This window comes from Egretta garzetta, unplaced genomic scaffold (genome assembly GCF_000687185.1).
Source record: "Egretta garzetta isolate BGI_Z169 unplaced genomic scaffold, ASM68718v1 scaffold425, whole genome shotgun sequence".
NCBI lineage: Eukaryota > Metazoa > Chordata > Aves > Pelecaniformes > Ardeidae > Egretta > Egretta garzetta.
This window is the reverse complement of record NW_009259796.1, coordinates 4,527,539-4,540,625: the sequence shown is the minus strand read 5'-3', so window position 1 is coordinate 4,540,625 and position 13,087 is coordinate 4,527,539. Positions and strand designations below refer to the sequence as shown.

General features: G+C 60.9%; 3 protein-coding genes across 3 annotated transcripts in view; all 3 read right to left on the bottom strand.

The window, feature by feature from the left end:
- Positions 1-4: 4 nt before the first annotated feature.
- Positions 5-3,921, bottom strand: LOC104127091 (carboxypeptidase N subunit 2-like; the record flags this gene model as incomplete). The annotated part of the gene is made up of 2 exons (XM_035895222.1): positions 3,627-3,921; positions 5-2,105 (listed from the first exon to the last, which is right to left on the bottom strand). Coding segments are annotated over exons 1-2 (2,184 nt in total), but the record flags the coding sequence as incomplete, so codon positions are not given.
- Positions 3,922-5,553: 1,632 nt separating this feature from the next.
- Positions 5,554-8,881, bottom strand: CPN2 (carboxypeptidase N subunit 2). The gene is made up of 2 exons (XM_009639720.2): positions 8,410-8,881; positions 5,554-7,456 (listed from the first exon to the last, which is right to left on the bottom strand). The coding sequence occupies exons 1-2, from the start codon at positions 8,419-8,421 to the stop codon at positions 5,954-5,956; spliced, it is 1,515 nt and encodes a 504-aa protein (XP_009638015.2). The 5' UTR covers positions 8,422-8,881; the 3' UTR covers positions 5,554-5,953.
- A 1,603-nt stretch (positions 8,882-10,484) lies between these two features.
- LOC104127132 (leucine-rich repeat-containing protein 15) overlaps positions 10,485-13,087 on the bottom strand; it is a 4,513-nt gene continuing 1,910 nt past the window's right edge. The window contains exon 2 of the mRNA XM_009639775.2: positions 10,485-12,809. Within this exon, the coding sequence (XP_009638070.1) occupies positions 11,077-12,804 (1,728 nt within the window). The 5' untranslated portion in view covers positions 12,805-12,809 and the 3' untranslated portion in view covers positions 10,485-11,076. The remainder of the gene's footprint in view (positions 12,810-13,087) is intronic.

The window sequence follows — 13,087 nt, the reverse complement described above, 5'->3', positions numbered from 1 at the left end:
CAGTGGGAGCAGGCTGGGTGCCAACTGTGGACAAGCCCCACACATTGGCATGGTCCCGCTCCCCATCTGGTGCAGGAGCACGGTGGAATGGGGAGTGCGAGGCCAGCAGTGCCGTGGGAGGGGCTGAGACAAGGGAGATGCTTGGTGTCCCCCATGGGATGGTGTCTGGCCTCTCCGTGGGCACCAGAAGAGCAGGAGGCACTTGCCTGGTGGTGGCTGCCAGCAGGCTGGTTGGCACTGGTGTGGTGGCAGAAGCTAGAGTGGACAGTACAGGCTCTGGTCTGGTGGCCCCAGAAGGCTGTAGGCTTATGGTGGATGGAGTTGGATACAGGCTGAAGGCCTCCTGTGGCAGAGCTGGCAACGGGGTGGTGATGGAGGCCTTCAGCAGCACAGTTGGTGATGGAGTGGTGATGGAGGCCGTTGGCAGTGTGGTTGATGATGGTGTGGTGATGACGGAGTTCTTGAGCGGCTCAGTTTGTGATGAGGTGGTGATGAAGGCCTTAGATGGCATGGTTGGTGATGGAGCAGTGAAGGAGGCCTCCGTTGGCATGGCTGGTAATGTGGCAGTGGTGGCCACAGGTGACAGCGTGGTTGGCAGTGCCATGATGGGAAAGGCTTCTGATGACAGTATGGTTGGTGCTGCAGTGGGCAAGGCTGCAGGTGACAGCAAGGTTGACATCCCTTGTGACGTTGTGGATGTGAATGGCAGAGATGGGGTAAAAGAAGCTGAAAGAGGCAAAGTAGCTGAGCAAATTAAGTGGTCATCCCTCAGCGATGTCACTGCTTGCCCTGCCAGGTGGGGTGGACTCTTGCATGACACTTGGGTGGACAATTTGACCTTCTCACTGTTGCCCAGGATCCAGCTGTGCAGGTAGCAGAGGTTGCAGTCACATCTCCATGGGTTCCCACTGAGATACACTGAGCTGAGCTTCTTCAGGGGGTCCAGGAGACCTCGGGGGACACTCTCCAGCTGGTTCTTCCGAAGGTTGAGGGTTTTCAGATTTGAGAGAGAAGCAAAGACCTTGTCATCCAGAGCAGAGAGCTGATTTGTGTCCAGCTGGAGGTCCAAGAGCTTGCTGAGCCCAGTGAAGACTGCTCTTGGTAGGGCTGCTAGCTGGTTGTGAGACAAGATGAGTTTGCCAAGAGATGTAAGGTTGACAAAGATGCTGTCTGGAAGTGTGGCCAAACTGTTTCTGCTCAGGTCTAGCTCCCGCAGGTGTGGCATGGTATCAAAAAGGAAGCAGGGGAGCTCCATAATACGATTTGAACCCAGAGTCAACAGCTTCAATTTGTTTAAACCAAAAAAGCCTTGAGGTGGGAGAACCCCAATGAGGTTGTTGTCCAAGAGGAGTTTCTCCAGGTGAGACAGACTCCTCAGGAGCATGGGTGGCAGCGCCCTGAGCCTGTTCCTCTGGAGGCTGAGCTCCAGCAGCCCAGGCTGACTGTCTAGCAGCCCCTCTGGGAGGTCCTGCAACTCATTCTCATACAGACGGAGGACTTGCAGCTGGGAGAGTTTGCTAAAGGCATCCCCAGGAAGAGTCGTGATCCTGTTTCTAGCCAGGTCCAAAAACGTTAGATTGATGAGAGAATAAAAAATGCCTTCTGGAAGAGAAGGGATTGCATTGATGTGCAGTGAGAGCTCTCCCAAATTTTCCAGCCCATCAAACAGGCCTTTGGGGATGTATCTGAGGCGGCTGTCTCTCAGCTCCAGCCTCTGCAAGCTTGGAAGGTTTTGGAAAGTGCCCACAGCTAGTTCTTCTAATGAGGCACCAGATATCTCCAAGTCCCTCAGCTTCTCCAAACCATCAAAGGCTCCAGGTTCAACTGTCTTGATCTTGTTGCCAAGAAACAAAATCTTGATCAGGTTGGGCATGTACCTGAAGGCACCTTTCCTTACAGCAGTGATGCTGGTGTGCATGAAAATCATCTCAGAAATGAAGGGCTTTGCAGTCTTGGGGATCTCTTTGATGTCATTTTTTGTCCCGCTGTAGACCTCCTGGTAGTCTTTGGGCATTTCATATGGATCTTCACCCAGGATTTGATCTTGGCATTTATGGGGATGGAAGGAAAGGAAGAAAAGGAAAAGGAGATGCTGGTACATGGTCCTGAAAAAAAGGTTTCAAAAATCAGTTACGAAGAACAAAAAAAATTCTCTGTCCACAGCTCATGAGCTGTGGTACCATGCTGTCATTCAGCTCTCAGGACTCTTCTGTTCACGTATCCTAACTCATTTTATGAGAAAGAGAGAGACTGTACAAGCCAACTTACGCTGCATTTACAAGAGTTCACTGCCGCTGGTACTGAGGGTTGGAGAGGAAGGGAGAGCAAGCCAGCTTGTGGCTTGGCCCTGGGACGCTCTCCAGGAGGGGCAAGGGCTGGACAGTCTGTTCTCTGACCATCCTCCTCCCACGTTTGGGCTGTAGGCTCTGTATTTGGGTGAAAAAGGCAAAGCGCCACAGCCCATTAGCACTGCCCCAGTGGGTCCAGTTACTCAGCAGCGCAATAGCCCATTCATGTGACAACAGAAGCAATCAGCCCCGTGCTTGCTAATGAGGGACCAGGAAGGGTCCCAGGAGATGGCCGGCCGAGACCAGACGACCTTGTTTACTCAGAATTTCCACACTCTGCTGGATGGACTTGTTCCTTCATTGGTGCTTCTCTGAGTTCAGGGGGGTCATTTAAAACATCGCTTCTAAGCATCTCCTTTTCAGGATTCTTGCTAACCGCATGACGGCAGCTCTGTCAGATAGGAACAGTTAACTTGTGAGCAGCAACCAAGCTTTACAGCAGGGCTCGCTAAAAGGCCATGAAATGTCCACAGATGAACTCTTTAATACCTAACATTTGGGGCTCTGACCTGCAGTTAGGAAGTGAAGTCACTGATGCACACCCACCAGTAGGCACGTAAAGCCCACCACGTCCATCGAGTCGTTTGGAAACACACAGCTAACACATTAGCTGGGGTTTAACAACCATGAGCACAGTACTGGGACAGTAGTTTCCAGCCTGCAATTCACAGCCCTGGGTGGGAGCAGAGAAAAGGGCTGTGGGTTGCTTTTTGGGTGTCCCTCAAAGCTGAGCATGCAAACAAACTTATGCTGGGAGGGCAAATTTGCTGTGAAAAGTTGTTTTTTGAAAAATGTTGAGAGGTCAGCAAGTACAGGAGGCTGAAACCTACCAGGTTTGAAGAGAAACTGGTGGGAGGTGAGGTATGTGCCAGCTGCCCCGCAGGGCTCCCGAGGGCAGAAACCACTGCTGATCCCTGCCCATCCTCACCCGGGGGCGACTCAGGTACAGGAGCCAGGGGCATGGGTGCAAAAGTGCCTGCTGCACTTCAGCTGCAGGGGCAGTGCAAGGGGTTAAATGTGCAGGTGGGAATGGCTGGGCTGGGTGCACGGGGATGAAATTCAACAGTTTTGAGCTGCAAAGCTCTTTTAAAACCCTCCCTCACCGCGGCTGGCTGTGTGCTCCCCTGCTTGGCCCACCCTCCAGCAGCACAGGGACACAGAAGGATGGTCCCAGCTCATGGCACTGCAGCCTCTCCTGCTCCTTGCTGCAAGGAATCAATCAACAGCCCCCCCTCTGGCACATTTTAAAGAACAAAAAAAGCATTTTACATCACTTACTTGGCCGAGTGCTTGCGAACAAGTCCAGCTGCAGGAACGAGCCACGCCATGAGAGGAGGGAGGCCAGCAGACGGGGGTCCCATCACCTGGCCAGCTCTTTATCCACAGCCCAGGCACAGGGCTTGGTTTCATGTGAGGTCAGGGTGCAGGTCTGCGAGGGGAGATAAGGGACGGCCGGGGTGCAGGCAGTGGAGCTGTGCCCCCAGCGTGGGAGGCCACTTGCAGAAACCCCTCGCAGAGGACACAGACACGTGCTCCCCAGGCATTATCTGCTGGTGCCACTTGACCAGTCAAACCCAGGGAAACCTGAAGACCTCCAGGCCAGCCTGTTTTGTAGCTGAAACTCTGTAGTCCCATATCTCCACCAGTGTGACCCATCAGCTTCACAGGCACCACCCCCCAAACACAACAGAAGGGAGCTTTTCCTATTTAAAGCTTTTCCTATTAAAAATATCCAGCTGTTTCCTTCCTCAGGAATTGGCTTATGTAGCTAAAGGTGCTGCTCTGAAGCCATTTGTTTAAGCTTATAACAGTGAGGACTTCTGTGGCCAGACAGACAGACTGACACCCAGGCTCTGAGCTTGGCCCCGTAGCCCCACACCTTGCTGGCCGCAGGGCTGGGGCTGAGCGTTGTGCTCCCCTCCACCCCAGCACAAGCCACAGACCCTCCCACGGTGACACCCAGGGCTCCCGGCCGGCACAGGGCACCTCTTGGGAAGAAACACTCTGATGCAAAGGCTTAAAATGACAAGGCACCCATTGCTTCCCAGGGGACAATTGCACAAGTTGCATTTAAGCAATTCTTCTGTGGTTTTCACCTGTTCTTATTAAGGTTCAGTTTGTGCTCCTGGGCTTTCCTGGCAAATTTAGAAACATTCCAAACTATCGTACATTTTGAACAGCCTTACCCCTTCCCAACAGCAGCCCTGTATGCATCCCTGCTCAGTGCCAGGCTGCTCCAGAGGCTGTAGGGTGGCAGAGCCAGGGTGCAGGAGGGGACGGAGCTCATGGCAGGGGTGACACCAGCCTCCCCCTGCCACAGACAGCACACAGCCCACGTGTGACAGCTGGGCCAGGGCTGGGGAGCTGCAGCCAGCCCCGGCCTCCCCAGTCCAAGCTTGGAGGTGGTCTCGCCAGCGTCACCTGGGAGATGGCCACAGCAGGGTGGCAGTCCCTTGTGCAGGAGAGGTGGCAGGGTGGCTGTGTGAGATCATGTCTGGGGGTGCAGCATCGCCCACCTGCCTCCCAGGAGCTAACACAGCACCGAGCCTCCACTGTGCTCCCAGCCCCACGGCTGGGCAGCAGCAGGGTAGGGGCTGGCAGAGGTGCAGCAAAGCCAGCGCGGCCCCAAGCAAGGACTCCAGCTCCCCCGCTGCTGCAGGCAGGGCTGGGAAGGCTGGCTCAGAGGAGGGTGGCCAGGGGCGGGGAGGGCTCTCCCAGCTCTGCCTGGCCCAGGAGAGCCCACGTCCCAGCAGCTGCTAAACACTGCAGCAACACCACACCACAGCTCCTGTGGGACACACGCACACATGTGTGCACCCTCGAACATGCACCATGCACCCACGAACACACATGCATGCACCCACACTTGCTCTCTCAGAGGAACACCCACCTTACCTGCCATCCCCCGGTGGGAAGCTCTGCTGGGACGTTACACCCCATCTCTGTGGGTCCCCGAGCCTCTCTGGGGCAGACCACAGGGGTCCCATGGTGGGGCTGTGGGGGGGGGACCTACTTGTGCACAGCCCTGGGCCAGAGCCCACCCTGCAGCCAGGCAGCCCATGCCAGGCCATTGGCAGCACTCACCCACATCTCCCTTGGACTTGGACACCCCATACCAAAGCCGTGCCCTGGGTGTTGGTGCCAGGCTGTGGCTGGGTCTCTGCACTGCCGAGGGAATGAGGGAAGGAGGTGGGGCTGGAGAGCTGCAGGGGGGAAGAGATGAGAATGCCAGAGAGCAGCACCTATGCAACACCAGGCATCTGCATCCATGGGACACCACACACAAGCTCCAGCCAAGACCCCGTTGCACCACAGTGACATTCGCTTCCCCCAAATACGCAGGCAGAGATGGGGGGGGAAGTGTTTCCTCTCTCCACCACGGGAACTGGTTGCACAGAAATAATATCTACATTTTAATGATATTTAAAATACACAGGTAACACATAGCTGGGAGAATAAATACCGCCGGGCCAGGTCTTGCGGAGAGCTCGGTGACAGCCGGTGACCACGGTAGGGGCAGCAGAGCGAGAGGGGGAGCCAGTTCCCAGGCTGGTTCGGAGGTTGCCAATGCAAGAGCAGAGCAGAAGCAGGCGCCTGCTGGAGCCCTAGGGCGCGGGAGGGGGACCTGGGGACATGGCCTCATCCCCACTCTGCGCCGTGACAAGGATGCTGACCTGCAGTGTGCCACAGCGGGAGCGCAGCACCCAGGCACCCTGGAACACCAGCCCCGGCCCCACCGCCTGCCAGGGAGGAGGAAGAGGAGGGAGGCGAAGGCTGAGCTGCTGGCAGCTGGTGGCATTGCAGGCCACGCTTACTGTGCCCTCGGGGTTGCTGTAGGTGCACTGCCCCGGAGCATCCTCCCCCAGCACCCTGTCCCAGCCCTCCTCTGGTGGGATGCTGGGCTCTCCTGGGCACTCCAGCCGCCCCTGGGGGACCTCCAGCAGGGACTGTCCCTGGAGGGCAGCCGGGCTAGCGCAGGAGGCCTGTGCGTGGGTGAGGGGCTCAGCAAAGCTCTGCAGCCAGCCCAGGAGATAGGCCAGGCGGCAGTCACAGGCCCAAGGGTTGTACGCCAGCCCCACCTGCACCAGCTCCATTTTGGCATCAAAGAGCCCCGGGGGCAAATGAGCCAGGTGGTTGTGGTCCAGTGCCAGGGAGGCCAGGAGAGGCAGCCCAGCCAGCAGCCCTGCCGGCAGGCTGGAGAGGTTGTTGTGGCTCAGCTGCAGCCCCCCCAGCCCCTCCAGCCCCTGGAAGACCCCGGCGGGGAGATGGACCATGGCGTTGTGGGAGAGCGCCAGGGTCTGCAGCACCGACAGGTTGGCAAAGAGCCCCTGGGGCAGCGTCTCCAGTTGGTTGTGGGCCAGCGAGAGGTGGAGGAGGTGAGGGGTGCTGGCAAGGAGGGCGGTGGGCAGGGTGGCCAGGCGGTTGCCCTCCAGGCTGAGGAAGGTGAGGTTGAGGAGACCGGCGAAAGTGTTGGGGGCCAGGCTGCCCAGGGCATTGTGCTGCAGCTGCAGCCGCCGCAGCCCCCCCAGCCTGGCGAAGGCCCCGGCCGGCAGCTCAGCCAGGGCATTCTGCGAGAGATCCAGGGTCTGGAGGCGCCGGAGCGGGCGGAAGATGCCGGGGAGCAGCGCCTCAATCTTGTTCCCTGGCAAGCGCAGGTCCTGCAGGCGGTAGGCAGCGGCAAAGAGCCCCGGCTGCAGGGAGCGGATGGCGTTGGCCCCCAGGGAGAGCTTGCTGAGGCTGGGCGGCCCCACCAGCACCCCCGGGCTGACCGCTGGCAAGGGGTTTCCTGACACCTCTAGCTCCACGAGGTTGGGCAGCCCCTGAAAGGCGCCGGCCTCCAGCTCCTCAATGTTGTTTTTGAGGAAGACCAGCTTGGTGAGGGTGGTGCTGGAGCCCAGGGTCCCACTGCGGATGCTGGTCAGGGCCGTCTCCACGAAGAAGAGCTGGGTGGCGTTCCCTGGCAGGTCCGCCGGGATCTCCCGCATGGTCTCCTCTGAGCAGAAGACTTTGGAGGTGTCGTAGCACTGGCAGGCAGGGGGGCAGGGTGGGGGCAGCCCCCTGACCAGCAGCGACCCCAGCCCCAGCAGCATGTAGACCACCAGCCTGCACTGGAGAAGGAGCCGAGCCTCATCCCCTGCCTCGGCGGGGCAGAAATCTGCACCCACAGGCAGGTGCTGCTGGTGAAGTGGCTTTTGCAGCCAGAAATGCAGGGGAACAAGGCCCGGGGCACTGCCAGCACGGGCAGCTGCCCGGGCCATCAGACATCCCTCCAGCCCTGGGCCCCCATAGCATCCCAGTACTCCCCTTGAGGGAACGGGGAGCGCTTCACTCCCAAATCCCTCCCCGCATGCCCCATGCAGTGGGCCGGGTCTCTTCCCCTGCACCCAGCCCTGCTCCAGCCTGCCCTGTGGCAACGAGGGTGGTGCCACCCTTGCCAACCGTCCCCACATCCTGCAGAGCAGCGGCCAAGGTGGGAGCTGTGGGGTCCCGTGGGGGTCTCAGGGAAACCCGCAGCCTCACAAGATGTCTCTGTGGGCACGAAGCTGGCTACTGGGGCAGGGAAATGTGTGAAGCCCAGGGATGTGCCACACACGCTGGGTGATGGGGACAGCACTGCAGGGCTGTTCTGCACTCGGGGACAAAAGAAGCAGGGTCCACTGGTTGTATTTCTAATTGCCCATCAAGTACTTCTTTCTCTGCAAGCATCCAGAGCAGCACCAAACCTGCCCAAGGGGTGTTTTGCTGATCAAATGCCTGTTTCCAGCCCACGGGAGGCACTTTTTGACCACCTGAGCAAAGCGGTGGCCTCCAAACCTCCACCGGTCCCTCCCTACTGAGGACACATGCCGGGCAACAGGAGATGCTGCCTGCCCCATGGCGATGCCCACCTGCAGACACCCTGCACAATTGGGAGGATCCTGGACTTAGATCAGCGCTCAAGAGCAGCATTGGGCTTGGCTTTTCCTTTCCACTATCTCACTTGTTTTCACACAGAGCCAATAGCGATTCCTACCTTTCCCAGGCCCCCCCAAACCACCCGAGCGGCGTGGCCACCACTTACCGAGCGTGGCATCGTGGGGACCTGCCCGCAGCAGGATTGCAAGGGCGCCGCTCGCTGAGATGGGATGATGTCTTCTGGGGCGGATGAGAAGCCAGCTGATGGGCTGTTCCTGCTGGGGCGGAGCTGCCCCTCGCTGCTTATCGGCAACAACAACCCGTGTCCTTGGAATGCTTCAAAAAATAACCTGACCCCAGAGGGACTGGAGGTGAGGCCAGAGGCAGCCACCAGAGAGCATCCTGGCAGGGAAGTGGGGTCCTGGCCCCTGACAGCCACTGGCCCTGGGGTGGTGGTAGGGTGCTGCTGTCACCGGTGGCACTAGTCCCACACCAAAGTCAGCACGTTTGCTTGCAGCAGCCCCCCAAGATCCCTTCTGGACTTTATTAAAATCTGAGTGGGGAATGGGGCTGGCAAACGTCCCCTGTGCGAGAGAGAGGACCAGGCATAGCTTAGCAAGGCAAAGCAACACCATGGGGAGGGGACCACCCTGGGACCATCACGTTGAGATGCACCATGTGCTTTGTAGCCTGGGACATGCGCCCAGCCAGTGGTGGGGTGGCCAGAAGGACCCATGGACTAGCTGGACTCCCAGGGAGCTTGCAGCCCGCCCCGGGGAGCAGCATACACCAACTTAAGGGGCTGCCCTGCAAGGGCCAGTGTGGGGGCCCCCAGCCACAGAGGAAGGACACTTAGGTGCATTCAGCTGGACCGATGGAGCAGACAGTGACGCACAGAGCAACTCAGTGGACACAAGCGAGGGGCAGTCAGCTCTGCAGGGAGCCAAGTCAGCTCCCCACCACCCCAGCATGGAGCTGGGGAAACCCTCAGGGCTCTGGCCCAGGGAGAGGACTGCACAGGAGGCAGTCGATGTCTCCATCGAGAAGCTCGCCCAGGTCTCCGCTCACTCTCCAAAAGCCATCCTGCTGCTGTTGGATGGCTGAGCCCTCCTGGGTCCCTCACCCCAGGTCGGAGCCCAGGCCAGCGCGGGCTCTGCAGCGCAGCCCACTAACCCTCTCCCAGCCCCACCAGCCTGTACAGACTTTTCTTCAACATGAAGAAAACCTCTTCGCAGATGAAATCAAGCATGGTTCCTGTCCCTGCTGGGTCCTTCCCCGGCTGCGCACCATGGAGGAGTGAATGAACAACTCTTGGCACTGGGGGTAGACAACTGTGCTTTAATAGAGAGGTCACAGAGCGGCACCCAACAGCCCCACGGCACAGTCCCACATCTCTTGCCGCCATGCAGGTCCCAGCCCGGAGGAGCATCCCACCACGTGTGCGAGCGTGGGGCTGCTTGTGCCACCACCGGCTGCTGGGGGGCTGTGAGCAGCCAGCACCATGGGGTGCACACCAAGGGTGATCCTTGTCCCGTGGCAGCGATCCCCAGGCAGCCTGGTGCTGCCACACCACACCCAGGGGTGAGCTGGACTCTTCTGCAGCCATGCCACAGCTGGAGGAGGCATGGTGGCCACTGGACACAGGTGCTGCTGGGGGGCAGCGTGGCCCCTGACTGCAATTTGCAGGGCAGCCAGCGCTTGCTGACCCCTGTCCCGGCACGCACCGCCAGCATCCCTGCTGCCCGAAGGCTGCAAGCAGGCAGCAGGACCGGGCACACGCACCTGGGGAACACTCAGGGTGGGGAGAGGAAGAGGAGAGGGGAGGAGAGGATGTAGCTTTGCCAGGTAGAGCAGGGCCAGGCTGCTGGCTAGCTGGCAGAGTACGCACAAGGGTGTGGAGGCAGCGAGGACCAGGGACAGAGTGCAGCAGGAGCAGCCCAAGCACCCTCCAGCCACCTCGGGGCACAAGCGCAGGAGCCTCTCCTAGCCCCTGGTAGACAGCACTCGCAGGGGAAGGGGCGGCCAGCACGGCCAGGCAGGGGGGCCAGCTCCCCGCACGCTTCGCACCCCACCTCGATGATTGCCCTGCAGCAGGGTGCAGGAGGGTTAGCACCAGCGTGAGGCGAGGGCTGGGGGGGCTGATGCTGCGCCCAGACGCCAGCACGTGGCCCCGCGGCTCAACTGGCAGGCGAGGCACAAGCGGGAGGGGAGCAGGAGGTGGCTTGGGGTGAGGAAAGATGCACAGCAGCACCAGGACGGGGAGCTTTGCTGGGGGCGAAGGCGCTCGCTCTGCTCCCGGCCCTGCATGATGGCTTGCACCCGCCTGCCCAGGCAGGGCCAGGGTCCGGAGGCATGGGGGGTGGGGAGAGGAAGATGGGGAAGAGGGGCTGGAGGAGGTCAGCAAGCAGCGCAAGGGCAGGCAGCGCTGGAAGCAATGAGGCGAGATGAAGGATGGGGAAAGTCTTGTTTGGAGTAAGCACCATCATGGCCAGGCTGTGGCTCCCTGCTCGAGGGGTGCCTCTCAACCCCTGCCCCCCCATCCCACCCCGGCTGCTGCCCCCAGGCAAGGAATGGGCACAGGGGCTGCACTGGGGGCGGGAGGGGCTGGGGACAGAGCACAGCCATGGGAGGTCACCCGGGGTGGGGGGGATGCCCTGCTGCAAAGCAGGGACAGAGCAAAGCAGAACAGGACGGGGGGACATGCAGCACGCAGGGTGATGCCAGCCTGTCCAAATCAGTGAGGACAGCTGATACAGAGCTGCTGTCATGTCCCTCGGCCCCATGGGGAGGGGATACCCCGACAGCACCGCTCCCCCCAGGGTCTGCCGGGCACTCAGGCTTCGTTAGGTGCCTTCATCCTCATGAGCACAACGTGGCTCTTCTTCCTACAGCCATAGACCACCAGCGCCACGAGAGCGGCCAGCAGGGCCACACACACCAGCACGATGACTGCCACCACCACCCCACTCTGCATGCGCGTCAGCCCCCACCGCCCCCTCTCCTCCTCCTCTTGCTCCTTCTCCTCCTCCCGGGGGGATGCCGGCAGCCCCATGGGGGGCTCCGTCCAGGCACCCTCCGGCACCGCCGCCTCAGGGGGGTGAGAAGGGAGCAGGGTGCTGGGATGGGGGGAGGCAGTGGGGAACTGGGAGGCAAGGAGCTGGTCCCGTGGAACCCCAGCGATAGGGATGCCCCGCAGGGTGGGGGGCTGGGCACAGAGAGGGGGTGTCTCGCCCACCTTGTGGGGGTTGTCCTCCAGCCAGCCCCGCAGAGGCAGGATGCCCTCGTCGCAGCGCCAGGAGTTGTTGTGCAGCTTCACCTCCCGCAGGGTGGCCAGGGGGGAGAAGATGCCAGCAGGCAGGTACTGCAGGGCGTTGGAGTGCAGCTGCAGGTGCTGCAGCCCCGGGGTGGCCCCAAAGAGGCCCCGCGGCAGCGCCTGCAGCTGGTTGTGGTGCAGGGAGATGTTCTGCAGCTTGGGCAGCCCCTGAAGCGCCTGGGCGTCCAGGCGGCGCAGGGCGTTGGAGTGCAGCGACAGCTCCAGCAGCTCCCCCAGGCCCTGGAAAGCCCCTGGTGCCACCAAGCGCAGCCGGTTCTTGCTGAGGACCAGGAGCCGCAGCTGGGTGAGGTTGCCGAAGACAGCGGTGGGGAGGGTGGAGAGCTCGTTCTCGTAGAGCCACAGCTCCCGCAAGTCAGGCATGGGCCCAAAGGCGCCGGGGGAGATGTCCCGTAGGCGGTTGACGTGCAAGGTGATCTTGGCGAGGGAGCGCAGCGGCAAGAAGATGCCGCTTGGCAGGGCGGCAAGGAGGTTGTTGGACAGGTAGAGCTTCTGCAGGTTCCCGTTGTGCATGAAGAGCTCCGGGGACAGTGTCTCCAGCTGGTTCTGGTGCAGCCCCAGCTCCTGCAGCTCTGGCAGCCCGTCGAAGGCACCCTCCGGGATCTGCCGGAGCCGGTTCTCGTAGAGCCGCAGCACCTGCAGCCGTGCCAGCCGCTCGAAGGCGCGGGGCGGCAGGCGGTCGATGTTGTTCCTGGCCAGGTTGAGCTTGGTGAGGCTGGTGAGCTGGTCGAACACCCCCTCCTTCAGCTCCTGCAGGTTGTTCCCGTGCAGCTGCAGCTCCTTGAGGTTGGTCAGGCTGGTGAAGTGGGAAGGCTCGACCTGGAGAATCTGGTTGCTGGAGAGAAGCAGCGACTCCAGCTTGTCCAGGGGCTCAAAGACCTGCACGGGGAGCTCCTGCAGCTTGTTGCTGGCCAGGCTGAGGTAGCGCAGGTCGGGCAGGTGCTGGAAGGCCCCGGGGCTGATGCGCGACAGGTCATTCTTCTCGATGCGCAGCCCAATCAGCAGGGAGGCGTTGCCGAAGGACGCATCGCCCAGCTCAGCGATACGGGTGTTGATGATCTGGAGGGTCATGGCGTTCGCAGGGATGGGGCTGGGGACCGTGGTGATGCCAGCACCAGAGCACTCCACCTGGGCGGTGCGGACACACTGGCACTGCTCCGGGCACTGGCCCCCGGCCAGCTGGATGCCCAGCAGCAGCAGCAGCCACCGCCACCAGCCTCCCTGCTCCATCGGGCCTGCAGCAAAAACAACAGAGGGGAGCTCAGCCCCCGCGATTTCCCAGCCCCCCCAGAGCCACTGCCAGAGACAGGTGCTGCTTTCTCCCGGGAAAGGGCCACCAACTCTGTGGCCACACTCCTGCCCCCAGCACGGCAGCGAGGCAGAGGAGGGCAGGCAAGGAAGGCTGGGGGCAGGCAGGGCTGGGCACAGCCCAGGCAGGAGCGCAAAGCGGAACAGAGCTGGGGGCTGCGGCGCCTGGCTGCCATACCACAGCTATTAGTGGCATCCCTGGCGG